Source organism: Tursiops truncatus, chromosome 5, assembly GCF_011762595.2.
Source record: "Tursiops truncatus isolate mTurTru1 chromosome 5, mTurTru1.mat.Y, whole genome shotgun sequence".
Lineage (NCBI taxonomy): Eukaryota > Metazoa > Chordata > Mammalia > Artiodactyla > Delphinidae > Tursiops > Tursiops truncatus.
Genome location: NC_047038.1, coordinates 23683795 through 23700311, shown reverse-complemented (window position 1 = coordinate 23700311; position 16517 = coordinate 23683795). Strand labels below are relative to the sequence as shown.

At 36.5% G+C, this 16517-nt stretch overlaps 1 protein-coding gene across 1 annotated transcript; it reads right to left on the bottom strand.

Moving 5' to 3' along the window:
• Positions 1-11490: 11490 nt before the first annotated feature.
• Positions 11491-13518, bottom strand: TRAM1L1 (translocation associated membrane protein 1 like 1). The gene has a single exon (XM_004326954.4). It carries the CDS (start codon positions 13334-13336, stop codon positions 12218-12220), a length of 1119 nt encoding a protein of 372 aa, XP_004327002.1. The 5' UTR covers positions 13337-13518; the 3' UTR covers positions 11491-12217.
• Between the last annotated feature and the right edge of the window lie 2999 nt (positions 13519-16517).

Genomic DNA, 16517 nt, shown 5'->3' with positions numbered 1-16517 from the left:
CAAAAATGATAGTAAAAGTGGAGAATTTAAGTCAATTATTTGTGAATAGTTGTCTCATAAATCTTTATTTGTAGATTAATTTCAGCAAAATCTTATGTAATAGTCAGGATTTGTTCATTTGTCCTTTTCTTCCAATATTTAAAAATAATGTATTGGGGAAAAAACAGATATTAAATAATGAGGAAAGCTTACTAACTTTAAGAATTTAAGGCCTTTGTCATAATCACCAAGAAGATTAACTCTGTCGTGTAGAAACTAAAATATTTTGTAAAATAAAACTAGATATTTTGTAATACCAATGTAAATATAGTAAAACAAGTTTCTAATTTGATAAAAGTATTTCTTAAGCAAAATACATGGGAATAACTAAAAAGACAAGATTTGTTTTCCTCCTTACGTTTTATTGTTTTAAATTAGAACAATTGGATCAAATTATTTGAGTCAATACTGAAGTTGCTTCTTACTTAAAACATTCCCTAAATACATGCCAACTCTCTTTCTTTTTAGAATAATTTAGAAGAAAACATTATTTGACAACAAATGTCAATATTAAAAAAAAAAGCCATGGTGGTGTCATTCTCCAAGAATGCCCTAAGGTAAGGGAAAGGCAAATGATTTTCTTTTTAACAACCGTGAACGCAGATGGGAATAAACAGCATTTCCCCGGGAAGCAAAATCAGTCTCTGAGAACTTCACAAGATAGGAGTTGCTGGCGAGCAGCGCTGCACATTAAAAAGTTGCAGAATTAGTTGGAGGTCATTGTGATAGCCCTGCCCCAGTGGACAACGATTGGCACTCCACTATAGATTTCCCTGCCAGACCCTATTCCTGTTTGACACTTTCATTTAACCCAGTCACATTTTCTCCTCTCCAAGGTTTAAAACAGGGATCAAGTATATTTCTTTAATAATGTCACATTCCCAGAGTGACTCCAGTGAGGGGACTATTGAAGGGCATAGTTACTAAGGACCATCACGTAGGAAGATAATAAGTGATGCAGTAAAGAGATGCTCCCACCAGGGCCTTGAAGATTAATTCAAACAGCTGTCACAGAATTTCATACAAAGTATGAAGTAGATATCTGTGACTCCATTTCTAATTTACAAATATTCTCAGGTTTTCCACTATTCTCACACAATCATACATTAAACTTTAGGTCTGCCTATATTTTGGTAAATTATACTTGTTTTTTTTTGTATTTTTTTAAATGGCTTCCATGTGATCTATCACATTGAACTGTCTTCATTATGACATATTTTAACGGGCTAGTTGTCTTCTCCAGGCCACACCAAGCACATCATTTGCACGGGAATTTCAACAAGTGTAACTTCTAGAGTTATCGATTCCTTTGAGTTTGCCCTCCTCTCTCTAGTGTGTAGTCTCACAAACTCTCCCAAGTTGTTTCCAGCTCTTCTTCCCCTACCATCTCCACTCGGCTACAGGTCAGCATGTTATCCCCTTGAACCAGGGTTTGTGCCATTTCCACCCCTACCCTTTCACCCAGCTCACTGATTCCTCTACACTCAGCAGGGGAACCTGGCTATCCCACTGCCCTTGGCATTGCCCCTCCTGACCACACTAATGCTGGGGACTCACAGGGTGACAGCAAGTGATGCTGAACACTGAATTCATTCTTTTCCACAGATACTCAAGGCTCTGTGGGAATCAGGATGTATGCTTTTGTACCTGAGCCTCTCGCCACAGCACTGCCACTGGAGACCTTATAGAAGCCAAGGCACACTGCACCACTGTATTTGTCTTTCCAAGGTCATCTGACTCTTTACTCTTCTAGACAACTTCTGGGTATTGCACTGTGGCTGATTCTCAAGATTAGATGCCACATGACTACAACATGCCACTGGGCATGTTATGTATCATTGTATCCTCTCTGGTTACCACCACCAGGCCTGGAATATACTAAGCACACAATAAATCTTAAGGAATGGAGCTGAATTTATTTTGGTTGCTAAGACTCACTTTTCTTCTAAGATGGGGAAATGATTCCCCAATCTTTATTGCATATTCTTTTATAGAAGTTTAGGCCTAAAGAGGTAAGTAAGTGTTATCACCAAATTTGGAGCAAGTTCAAGTAACAGCAATGCGGTTTTATCTGGAGTGACTGTTCCACGTGATACTCATGAACTGTCACTAGTTACCTAGGAAAAAAAAAAAAAAGGTACACTACAGCCTTCCCATGCTGACTTTTATCTTGTCATCTTTTGGACTTGTTTCTCCCTCCCTTCTCCCCAATCACATGATTTTATCAGACATACTGCATAAATTTGAACCTCAACTATCCATAAAATTTGTGTTGTTTTATTTTATTCTAATACTTATATATGTGATAGAGTGTGGTATAAGCTATTTTTAAATGGGAGAAATCACATTCAAAATAATTCATTTTTGTTAACACACAGTAATATTAAAAATCCAGCCTCCAAAATACAGTGAAATGAGACATTTAAGTAGTGTTAATGAATTCCAGAGTCTCTTGTATGTTTTACTATGAGTTAGTATTATTGGCATGGATAATTAATTTGATTAAAATATCAGGAGTTATTTTTTCTTCTTGATGTGGATTTCAATAAAGCATACTTTCTTTTCTCTCTTTTCTAAAAACTTGTCATTAGCTCTGTTTAGTCCTAGTCATGATAACTGAATGGAAAGACAGAAACTTCAATTCAAAAGAAAATCTCAGATCTTCTGTTTTCTCAGAATCTAATGAATACCTGGTGCCTTTGAAATGCATTATATTTGAATTTGTTGGAAAGCAGGGATGGAGAGAAAAAAATTAGTAACCAAGAGGCAAAGTAAAGGAAAAAAAGATCTGTGCGTTATAGCTAGAGATATATTACTTTCTTTCTTTCTTTTTTTTTTTTTTTTTTTGTTGTCGTACGCTGGCCTCTCACTGTTGTGGCTTCTGCCGTTGCCGAGCACAGGCTCCGGACGCGCAGGCTCAGCGGCCATGGCTCACGGGCCCAGCCGCTCCGCGGCATGTGGGATCTTCCCAGACCGGGGCGTGAACCCGTGTCCTCTGCATTGGCAGGCGGACTCTCAACCACTGCGCCACCAGGGAAGCCCAAGACATATTACTTTCAAATATCTTTTCATCATTTGATGATAATGTAAATGCATGTAGTATTTGCTAATTCTGCTTGTTGGCACTTTCATGATTATGGATTTTATTTTTTCCCTACAAGTTATAAATTTGGTTACAGTTTTGACTCTGCTATATACAAGTTAAAGATAACATTTTAAAATTTTCTATAGGTCTTTAAAGATATAAAGACCTAAACAAAAAAAAATCTGTCTTATAAATATGCATTTTTTCTTCTAATATATATTTTAATTAGTAGTATGAATAGATATACGATTTAGAGAGAATAGATTTCACCCATTTTCATCAAGCCTCTATAGTAGATTTCAATTCCAACTTGGAATGTGGTGCAATATATAAAAAATTCCAACAGCAGTTCTGTAGTTAAAGGCATTATATAGGTTCTGAGTTTATGGCTGCTGGGGTTAAGCTACTTTCTGATTAGAGTTTAAAGGTATCTGGTGATTGGTTGCTAGAATTTCACTGAATAAATGGCCTAGCTGCCCAAATGACAAGACGACTGAACCTATGGAATCCTAGAATTGTGTTTCAAAAAACAAAACTTTAAAATCTTAAAATGTGACACATATTTATTGTTATGAGTAATGGTTGTGCGTTACATTATTAGAAAGAATTTAAGAGAACTGAACATCTAAAGTATTACTAGGATATGAGAAGTATGGAATACATGCTAATAGAAATGATGAGTTTGGCTAGTTGCATAAATAATATTTGCACACACTTTTGCAAGCTTTTTGATGAATCTGCTCTTCCTTTGGGACAATCACCCTCTATTGGGTTTGACAGGTTCTTTCACTGACTAACCAAGATAGACATCCACGCAATCCCTACAGAATGATATGAATTGTTTGTCAATTGTTAGCCAATGAGAGAGGCCAACTGCAAATGCTTAGTTCACTGTCTCCCCCATTTGAATAGATTTTCTTTTCTTCTGAGAGAAAAAATAATTGCTTGCCTTAAGTTAGAACAGCACATATTGGGAAAAAAGGGCAAGGATCAACGAATGCCATCCTTTCAAATATTTTATACTATTACTTCTGCTTGAATTTTAATGGTAGTAATGATAAATCTGAATCTACTATAGTGCAGTAACATAGAATATAGAATAAAGGCAAAGACATATATACATATGTATAAAATATAAGATACATATCTATTTATATTTTATACCTAAAATTTTCCTGTATGTATCTGTTGTATGCAGATGTTTCAAATATTGCCTAAAAATATGTGAACTGGAGATTTATTTAATTTAAAAGTTCTCTTTTCAGATCAGGAATCCACGTTGTATATGCATTTCCTCAGTGGATTCATGTCCTCTGGGCTTCCTCTTGCAGTTGTCATCCTTGTCTCCTCTGTCATCTCATCTATTTTTCAGTCTACAAATATACACCTCTTCTCTAATCTCTCCCATCCTAAAAACAACAATAACATCAAAACCAACTCTTCCTGATACCATATCCCTCTTTGTTTACTGCACACTAGGATGTGTTTCCATTCCTCTGCTCTAATTCACACAGACATTTGTTGAGAAAGTATTTGTAATATCACGTCACACATTCTCATCTTCCATTCTCTCCTCAATCTATTCCAAAAGGGCTTTCATTCCCATAACTCTACTGAAATTGATCTCACCCATGTCTCCAGTGACCTACATCTTGCAAATCCAGGCTTTATTTATTTCTAATCTTAAGGATCTTGAACTTTCAATAGTATTGGATGTAACTGATATCTTCACCCTCTCAATACACTTTTCTTTTGGGTTCTCCAACACTGTTTACTCTTGTTTCTTGACTACCTCATCAGCCATCACTCAAGGTTTGGTTTCTGTGACGCAGTGCATCCTTGGTCTTTTGATCTTTCTCCTCCCACATCAGCCATCAGTGAGTCTCCTTTGCTGGCTCTAATTCCACAGCTTGATTTCCATCTGTTGTAAGGCTCCAAGGCTAAGCACTGGAACTTCTTCCCTTCCCTATTTATACCCTCTCCTTAGATGACCCTGGTCAGTGTCTTGATTTAAACACTGTCATTATGCTGATGACTGCCAAATTTATGTCTTCAGCTTTGACCATTCCTCTGAGGTCCAAGAGTATGTGAGGATGTCTAAAAAGCATGTGAGATGTTATTGACCAATATAAAATCTTGGTGTCCCTTCCCACTATAAAGCGTTTCCCTCCCTTAGTCTTTTGCAAGTTTTCAAAAAGCTTTTTCCCCTTGTTCCCAATGACAAAAGTGCTGCTGAGGATGTGGAGCAAATGTCGCATCTTCTATTCATGTGCGCATTCAAAATGACATCCTGGTTCTTATATTGAGGATTCTAATAGCAGCTTGATATTTAGAAGACACTAATTTAACTTTTTTAATATACATTTATTTATTTATTTATTGGCTCCGTTGGGTCTTCGTTGCTGCACATGGGCTTTCTCTAGTTGCGGTGTGAGGGGGCTACTCTTCCTTGCAGTGCACGGGCTTCTCACTGCGGTGGCTTCTCTTGTTGCGGAGCATGGGCTCTAGGCGTGCGGGCTTCGGTAGTTGTGGTACACGGGCTCAGCAGTTGTGGCGCACGGGCTTAGTTGCTCCGCGGCATGTGGGATCTTTCCAGACCCGGGCTCGAACCCGTGTCCCCTGCATTGGCAGGCGGATTCTTAACCACTGGCCATCAGGGAAGCCCTAATTTAACTCTTAACTTAGAAAAAGGACTCAAATTTCAAAAAGTTTGGCAAATCACAAATGCCATTAGGATGACACATGACATGTAGCCATTTTTAAACAAAAGTCTAGTATTTGGTGGCAGGGTTTTCACTTAAGAGGTTTAACCACAAATTATTAGTTTAAATGTCTTAGCTTTTTTAAGGCACGTGTGGGCCAATAAATAATGTATACCCTGTTCCCACATCATTGAGTTTATTGTCAGGCAACACATTTTTATTGCATGCTCCTGTATACTAAAGATTATGCTAGATGCTAAGGTTACCTTAGTGATTTAAGGACACATGTCCAAAGACCTCAAACTGGTATAGGAGACAGGCAATAAACAAGCAATACATCAATAATTAATATTTCAAATTGGAAAAGGGTGTAAAAAGGAGAGGAAGTCAATATTAAAGGAGATAGCAAAGGAAAGCTCTACTAAGTTTGTTTGCTAATTTGTTTTAATAATAAAAGGTTATTTCAACTGAGTTCATCAAATTTTGAATAACTACTAACTGTGAGACACTATGTTAATTAATGAGAAGGCAATGATGAAAAATGTGTATTACCTGATACCATGGAGCTTGTTGTCTAGTACTGATTACTACTAAAATGTTTGTTGATGCTCTTTGATTTTCCAAAATAACTGCTTAGTTCATTTATTTGGTCTGAAATTTAATTTTGAATATGATAAGAACTTAATTTTTATTCTTATAAGTTACCTAGACCAATGGTTTCAAATGTTTCAAGAATAAGGACCTATAGTCATAATTAATATATATGAAGGGTTTTCATAGATTTGTATTTTCTATCATTTAGGTAAAAAACAGTCTATAGTCACTATGAATTTAGTTAACTTTAATAAGTGTGCATTTACTCAGAAGATAATTTATATACATTTTTAGTAATATATATTTGTAATGTACACTATATATTTAGTAAACAATAGTTCATACATTTGGGGAAAGGATTCCTTATTAAATATCAGCTAGATACAGAGGTGGAACTATGGCTATACTTGAATTTTCTACTGCTTCCTACCCAGACATGAGGGAAAACTCAATGCCATACATTTGTATAGTGCTTAAAAATGCATGGGGAGGGAAGGATGAATAGGTGGTGCACAGAGGATTTTTAGACGATGAAATTATTTTCTTTGATAATGGTAGATACACGTCATTATATGTTTGTCAAAACTGATAGAATGTACAACACGAAGGGTGAAGCCTAATGTAAACTATATACTTGCGGTGATTATGATGTGTCAGTGTAGGTTCATTGATTATAAACAGTGTACCACCATGATGCAGGATGCTGGGGGAAAGCTATACATGTGTGTGTTGTGGGGCGAGTGGATCAGCGGATACATGGGAACTCCGTGCTTTCTGCTTAGTTTTGCTGTAATCCTAAAACTGCTCTAAAAAATAAAGTCTATTGAAAAATAAGAATGTAAATGTATAGGGGAAATCTGTGTGTATGCATATGTACATATATGTGTATGCATAAACACATACATGCATGTATGTATTAAATGAGACTGTATACATTTATAAAATGTAAAATTATATATAGAGGCAACACATGAACAAGTGTTATCTTAAGCCACATCTGTTAACAAAAGCAGTATTCATACACACATAATTTATGACTTTGTATATGCATATATTTTCAATCTTTATAGTAGCTTTTGAAATATATAAATATCTTTGTCATTTTAGTGACATGCGATCCAAGACTTAGAATGTTTAGGCATCTTCCAAAGTTCACACTGCTCTAAGGGTCACAGCAAGGGCTTAACCATGACTTCTTTGGTTAACCATTATTATAATCATATTATTACCCTCCTCTGCTGAATTTATAACAATATAACTGGAAACATATTTTTTAAAACAATGTAATAAAATTTACAAATTACATATTTTGGTAATTTTGTATTTGAGGAACAGCTTTTAAAAAATTAATTAGGTAATAAAAGCAGCGAGAGGAAGAAATATTAAATATATCTTGGGATGTATATACTTTCAGCCTGTGATGGCTTAGGTGACATCCCATGCCTTAGGGCATGAGGAAATGTTCTCTTTTCTCAAATTTTCCTCAAGCCATGAGATTGTGTGCACTGACCTGATTTGATTTGGGGAATAGTGCTGTTGGTATTGAAATTCAGTATTTTTTACTTTTAATTTAGGAAAGTCACTTTCCCTTTATTTAAAATAGGTATGTTGCCTGAATTATTGAGTAGCCATGTCCCTTAACACAACTCTAATCACTTTTATGATGGATAGAAGATGTACACATCATTACTGTGCAGTTAATTTAATTCTGTTCACGTTAAAATTTAAGCAAATCTTTAACCACATATCACTGTCATTTCCTAAGTTTTTTAAGTATCCCCTGAAATGGCCAGTTTATATATCAATGTATTTTTCAAATTGTGCAATGAAAAAGATTAGCTGACGCAGTGCAGTAGCCCCAAACACAATGGGACAAAGCAGGTGAATTGCCTCAGAGGCAGCTTTCTTAATGTTTGACTTTTTCTACATTTATTGAATACTTAGAAGTGCCAGAGGTGGTGCAGGGCCTAAAAAGGATTTGCTTTTCGGGATTTAGAGGCCAAAATTTAGACAGTCATATGACTGTATAATCATGAGAACAATTCTAATTTAACATTTAGAAATATAGGGGATTTTGTATGATGGATTTATGATAATTTTTCTACATAACTGAGGGGAATTGGCAGATACTACTCTGTCTTATTTAGTGTGGAAGTTTCTTACAGAATGTAGATTGAAAGATGGCAGTAAAAAATAGTCCTCCATTTCCAGAGAAATTCAGGAAGTGGGAGTATTAACTTTCTGGTAATCTGATCTGTTATTAAGCCTCAATTACTTCCTTTCACCCACCCACACTATCTATCCTCTTCATACAGGCAAGTCACCAGATTACAATGGTCTGTGATTGCAACTGGAATGCATTCTCTGCCATGATTCAAGTACACAAGTCCTAGTCCCCCCAGCATGACACATTCACAAGGATATTTCCAAGAATTTCATCTCAGGAACTGCACCAATATTTCCTTTCCTATGTAAAGCATCAGTAATGTCTTTTATTACTCTATATAAATTATTCTCATTTAGTCTCACTGAGTGAGAACTTAAAACTTTACCCAGGTTTTTCCAAATTAAAAAGATATCAGAATATTTTATGTCTTCAAGATAGCTTTAAAATAGTAATGTTGTAACTCTAATATTCTTGAGAATCTATTCCAAGTCAGCACACGGTTGACTATACATATTTCCTCTACTGATAGTTAAATACTGATGAAAGATAAATGAAGAAATATCTGCAGGATGTTCCTTCCTTACTGAAATGAAATGAAGAATTATACTGATCACTAGGAAAATAGCGTGCTTGTTTCTTATGAGACATGTAGGTTTAGTAACACATTTCTACTATTTGTTTAAAAAATGAGATACACTTTTAAATAAATGCTAGCAGAATAATTTTTTAAGGAAAATTCACTCTAAATCCGTCCTAGAAATTCTATACCTGTAGATGTACTTAAAGAATACAGCTTAGCAAGCATTGAAGCCAATAAATCAGACAAATATCTTCAAATTCAATAATCAGATATATCTTTATGACTTTGACAACATTTGGTGATCAATTGGTTATTTGACTTTTCAAAGGGTTAACTAATGCCTGCTTTAATAATACCTTGAATAATGATAATGGAAATTTTTGTTTCCATGTGATTCATTTTGATAGAAAGCAAATTGTCACGCTGACCTTCCTTATGGCATGTTTTTCTGAATGTAATTTCTAAAAGGGGGAGACTTAGCAATTTGTATTGTGCTGAATTTTATTTACAGTGTTGCTTTCATAATTTACTTGGCATACATTTATTTTCTGGAAACGTTTATTGAACTCTTATGAATAGTTGAGATGTACCCAGCATCCTTCCCCCTTTTGTCCTCAACCTTGCTACTTCTTGTTGACCCACATCTTACAGGAAAGGGGCTTTGCCTTTTTGCATGGGTGAAGCATATAAACTAATTTAACCAACCAGCCCAATACAACCCTATACCAAATAAATTCAGTAAAAGTAACTCTCAGTGTTTTGGGAATTCTAGAAATCAGATTTCCTCTCTTCCTCTCTATCATGTATGTAGTGTGCAGATATGAAGACTTGAACATCTGTAGTCATTTGCTGCCAAAAAGACAATCTGAGAGGAACAGAGCCCTAGAAAATCCCAGGGAAATTGATCTGGGCCCGAATCATGTTTAATGTCAATCACAATTTAGCTCTTGGCATTGCCAGTCATGTGAGGAAATACTTTTCTTGCAATCATTTGCCAGTTTGAATCAGGTCTGCACTTATTGGAAAATGAATTACGTACAAAATGGATAAGAAATTTGTTACCAGGAATGAGGTTACAAGTAACAGGGGAGAATTCTTTAAAAGTGAGGGAAGGGCTTCCCTGGTGGCGAGTGGTTGAGAGTCCACCTGCTGATGCAGGGGACACGGGTTCGTGCCCCGGTCCGGGAGGATCCCGCATGCCGCGGAGCGGCTGGGCCCGTGAGCCATGGCCGCTGAGCCTGTGCGCCCGGAGCCTGTGCTCCACAACGGGAGAGGCCACAACAGTGAGAGGCCCGCGTACTGCAAAAAAAAAAAAAAAAAAAAAAAAAAAACAAGTAAAAGTGAGGGAAGTGAGAAAAAAGACCACTCTGAAAAATCTTTGTTTTACAACTGCATGGTGGTTGGTTAAAGTGAAGTTATTGTACTTTGGACCTAGAGCATGTGCTACCAAAACTACTGTATTTGGCAACTGAGAAAAAAAGAAATAGTAGGATGATGGATTCTACAGACAAAACAGAAACAATCTTGCTTTGTTATGTACCTCTCAAAGCAGAAAGAATAGAAAAGAATGTTTTGCCAAGCGTGGCTCCTCTGTCTTTGGTGTGCAATACACCTGTATAAGTTTAATTTGCAGGGACCCCCATGATTGGGAAAGTTGAATTACTTACAACAAGCCAAATGGAAGGTTATCAGAAGCAGAGATATGAGAGACATGGTAGGAGAATATAGAGAGGAATAGGAAATATATGGCCTTATCCTAGCATATTTTTAAAGCACTGTCTCCTGAAAAAAATATAAGCACTCACATTATGGAAATAAAATCAAACTAAAGGTTGAGAGAAGAAAATAAATATAATAAATACCACTACAGTCCATTGGCTTCTCTAAAGATACAACATATACCTATATATACATATATATATACACATACATATATGCCTATATGTACATATATACACATGCATATATGTACATATATACACATACCTATATGCATATATATACATATATACACATATATATCTCTAAAATATGTCTTATACAGATAAATGTTTCCCAATTAAAGATGGAAGCAAAGCTATATTTATAACATTATTTTGAAAAGCCTTCATACGAATATGATTTTCACATTATTTAAGGTTAGTATATTAAATGTTTTCAACATGTAATTAGATGACATTCTTTTTATAGATATAAATCAAGTAAGCATTATTTTCCAAAATGATTTACAGGTTAAACAATATTCTTCTAAGATGCTGTGGATACCAAACACTCATGAAGAATGATTTTTAATACACATATCAAAAAAGTTATTTAAGTCTGATTTCCTTTTAACAGTCTTTAATTTTCTGATTTCCAGTTTACAAGTGTTTAAAACGGACAAGTATGATTTTTCCTCTTAGTAATAATGTTGATTCAAGATATTTTGATTCAATATATGGCAATAAGTCTCCACATGTTAACCATTAGTATCTTGGGTTTTTTTAGTGGGATGTTAACACTAACAACCACTACCTACAAAATACATCATTATTTTGTTGGTTTTACAAATCTCTTCTCCACTTGTCAATTCAAAAAAAAAAAAACATTCTAAGAATTAGGGAATACGGAAAACTTAATGAAATTGACTTCCAGATTTATAATCTTTCTATTTTATCCTAGAAGAGAACATTAAAAATATGTCATTGCTATAAAAGACCATCTTGTTAACGTTACAAAAGATTGGTGGGAGCAAGAACTGTGTCACTGATACGTGGAGCTTTGGAGTTATCTCTACAAATTAGGAAAATGTTCAAAGGTAAAAAAGGAAATATAGCAATCCCTAAACCATGTTGATGATGAGTAGCTTAGTCTAAACTAAATATTTTTCCACTCATAATAATCATCCTCCCCTCAAATGCCTTTTAAAAACATACATTACACAGTACAGTAGCAGAAATCAAGGACAACACAGACTATTTTCAAGAACAGAAAAGTCTCCAGCGAAGAAAGGTATCTTATAGCAAAGAGCAGACTTCTTTAGAGACATTAGTCAATTAACCTGCAATTCATTATGAAGATTTTTCTTTCCTCATATGGGGAGAGTCTACTCTATTTGAAGTTGCCACACCATTTTCTGTTCCTTTTCTAGAAAACCTGCCCTTAGTCCGTTTCTTCTTCACACTTGGGGCCTGAAGAGGAGCATCTTCTTCCATCCACCTCTGAAGCTGAACATTAAATAAATTCCATGTTATGTATGCTTGGATAGTGCAACTGGATGACAGAACAGCAATTTTCGCTGCCAACACGTTCACATCTTCGGTAGTGCCGTCCGAATTCCCATTCTGCCCTCCAGCCAGGTGAAAACCAACAGTGATCACAGAAACAATTAAAGTCACGAGTCTACCCAAAATAAACACAATGGCCCACAGAGAAAACTCTTTCTGGTACTTTTCATCGCTAAAATAAAACAGGTCGCAAAAGTGGGAAAGGAATTCCACAAAATAATGCATCATCAAAAGAAGAAGTCCCAGGTGATTCAAGTACAAGAGGTAAGCTCCCGCAATGTGAAAGAGGTGAAGACCAACGTAGACAACTTGCTGGGAGAGATCTTGAGGTTTGATTCTCTGGAAGTAGAGTTCAGGAAAGGCGTGAAACCAGTAAGCCAACTGTGAGATATAGAAAAACTTCATCTGAAATGTCATCATGTTATTGGGATGAGCCCTCCATAAGACAGTCAGGTCTGACAGGCAGTTTTCAGAGTGTAGAATGAATGTGCCCCAAATACAAGAGACAAGGAAGAATACACTAAACTGACCAGATTCGTTAAATTTGCTTTGTTTCGGTTTGGGGAACTGCATTCGCCTGTTAATTCTATCCAAGACATACTCTTGAATAGTGGCGTGAATGATGATTGCCACCAGCATGTAGAAGAACACTGTGGCCAAATCTTTGGCACCATAATGATAAAGGAACTTAGGTGCTGTGGCTTTTTCTTCTGCTTCTTCGGCAGGGAAGGTAACACCGTGCTGGAGAGTAATAAAAACGATCGACACTTCTGCTGTTCCCTCGAACATGAGCCCCAGCACGAAGAACATCCCCACACAGGCGACAAGGTCCGCATGATTCTGCAGGATGAATTCCTGGCTCAGGACTGGGGGGTTCTTGGAGCCCTTCTTACGAAACGTCATGGTGGCGCTTCCCAGTTACTCACCGACGAGCGGCAGCTGCCTCCCCGTGGCTGCTCCTCAAGGCGCCGCCGCCGCCGCCACCGCCGCCGCCGCGGCTCCGGGGACTTCACTCCCCATCCCGGAGCCGGTCCTGGGTCGCTACGGCCACCCAGGAAAAAAAAAAAAGAAAAAAAAAAAATCAAAGCATCTGGCCGAGCAGGACTGAGCATGCGCGCCAGGGCCGGCGGAGGCAGGGAAGGAAATCGAGCGCCGCGCCCCTACCCGGCGCCAGGCCCGGGGTTGCGAGCGGTGATCTTCCACGTTGATCGGCGCCTCTTTAAATCCACTGCCAGCGTCGAGATGCTCCTAAATGATTTGTCCATAGCATCTTCATTACTGACCGTGACAAAGCAGGACAGAACTCTGCTTGTTCTTCAGCAGCATGATAATGATAAAAACCAGCATAGTAATAATGATAGAAGCAAACTCTCCTAGTGCTTAATATTTACCAGGTGCCTTTACTTTTATACATGGAAACTTTCTAGAAAACTCAGTGAAGAAAATAATAGTGTTTTAACCGTTTTTAAAGATTATTTTTATTTCTTCCAAAGGAGAAACTGAGGCACAGAGGTTAAGTGGTATGCCCAAGATCACACAGCTGGGAGGCGTTAGAGTTACGATTTGAATCCAGTGCCTGTGCTCTCGACCATTGTATTCTAGTACCTCTTATTGTAAATCAGTCACACCTGGAAATATTTTGCTAGCGCAGCAACAGAGCGTACTCAAAAACAGTTCCCCGATTGGCAATAATAATTGTGGCAAAAATATTGTCTAGTCAGTAATCAGATTTATTGCATTTTAAAAGATGGGGAGTTGGTTGGAAGGGGAAAACTATCAGTTCACTGAAAGGTCTTTTGGCTGCAAAGCCCACAACTGAATTTCCTCTCTCTAGCAGATAAGAAACTCATGTTTCATTATTACGGTTTTTGCACATAATTTTGCTAAAATTCACATATCAGAAAACAGCTTCTTTTGTAAATGTAAATATCTTCATCAGTTCAAAGTTCATATCAGCCTTCAAATTTGTCTTTGCAGGCAGAGCAGTTTTCTTGTTTCTTCTGTGTTGCATGAGATCATTGCCATTACTGATACAGTTAAGGTTTGAAGCTTGGAATATACATTTCAGAAGAATAAGTGCTTCCTGATTTAAATAAAACCCACTTTAAATTTAGAATGCCTAATTGCCTTTTATCATTGTTTCTCTGTGTGCTGTGCACTGACAAAAGATGCAGTCCAACCTGTGTAATGAGTTAAGATACTGAACAAAGTACTCTGATCAACAGACAGTGTGCCTGCATTTCCTGGAAGAGCCAAACAGTTGTACATATACAGAATTAGTCTGGAAAGTGCTCTCGGGTTAAGGAGTGTGCCTACATATTTTTCTATAGTAAGAATTCTCTATTTCTTGACGGATTCCTTATTGGATAGTCTACTTTTTTTTTTAACAGATCAGCTGCACAGTATTTGGTTTTCCGAGCTGTTACTCAGTTCTTGGCTCTGACAACTCAATTTTGAGTGCTTTTTGAGGTTAACTGAATCAGTGAGGAATTATAAATAGAGGTGTCAAAATGAGGGCATCAAGAAATGAGAAAAAAAAAAAATCGAGCTTGAAGGCAGTTGCCAGGGAGGAAATAGTCAAGGAGAAGAGCAGTGGGAATTGTTGAGTTTATTCAAGAAAGTGCAAATTTATATACTTTTTTCAAAATAATCATAATTTCAAATACAGAATTCAGTTTTCTTATAGGCATAGACAATATGACTGTAATCATTTTGTGACATACTAACTAAATATAAAAATAGTTGTGCAATTCCTGAGCTGAGATTTCTGTTTATATTTCTGTTTGACAGTTTTGACAGGCCTTCCAACTCTACCTATGCAAATACGATAGATTTTGCCTCAAAAAAGGAACATATCAAAGTGAACAGAACAAATATTTATGCATAGTCGTGAAATGGTATTTTCTTACCAAAAGGAAAAAAGGCCATTTTCAGCTAGCTTAAAATTATCTCTTAAAGGAAAAAGAACATTCCCCCCATACACACACACTTATTTTTTGAGTAGAGAAACTTCTTCAGCTATCAAATTACATTCTGTAGTCTAAATTATTAATTTAAATTTTATATTAAATACAGTGTATTTGAATTTTAGTTTCATATTTACTATTAACATCATCATAAAAATATAAAAATGTCAAATTTCTGAAGTTATTGGAATCTGTAAGAGTACTGTAGTAATATTATATAAAATGCCATTTGCTTTCAGTAGTTTTATTGGCACTATTTGACAAAGAATAAAAACTATATAACAATATCTTAAAATTTTGGATACCACTATGATTATTATATCATTTAATGTATGGGCGTGTATTCCTATTTTATGCGCTATGCCTGTGGTATTAAATTCAAATGGAGACTTCTGCTTTTGTCATTAAGAGTAACTATAATTGAACTTCCACTCCTATTGTAAATAACTGAAAAACTAGACAAATTATATGAAATAACTTTTTTTTTTCAGATATTGGAGAATAAAAAAGGAGGGAGAGAAATGAGGAGAGCCCCACAATTTGCCCCAGATTTCTGCCTGGATGCATTTTCCAGTCCACTGTGCAGAGATGGAAGGAGGGTAGGGCAGCCAAGAAGAGCCTCCTGGAGATGTTGCTGAATTGAGGAGAGATAGGAGAAGGTGAGGCGACTAAAGTTTGCTGGGCAGAGTAATTTTGCAGAGAAAGTTAAGTGATTAGAGTGCTTTGGAAATTTGCATAAACATTCCCTAGAGGCTGCCTCTAATATTAAGTTTTGTATGCATAAGGTTGGAATACATGAGGCCAAGCAAAGAACTGTAGGAGAAATGTAAATTCAAAATTTTCAAGAATCCAAACAGAACTAGGAGATTTTGAAGTTTAGAAAAGTCAGAAGGTAGAATCCCCTTGGAACACTTGTGAGACTACACTCAGTCAAGGGCCAAGAAAAGTCACAGTCAATAGGAAGGCTACACTTGCCCTAGGGAAAAAGCTAATTAATGCGTGCCTATAGTTTTCAAGAAGCCTTCAAAGGATCAAGGTGCTCCACAAGGAAGTGTCTGCCAGAAAAATCCACACCTTGACAATGTGAAATTCACATTGTTTAGCATCTATATAAAACT

Excerpts from the sequence above, each read along its gene's own strand:
- TRAM1L1 (XM_004326954.4), bottom strand. The coding sequence starts at position 13,336 with ATGACGTTTCGTAAGAAGGGCTCCAAGAACCCCCCAGTCCTGAGCCAG.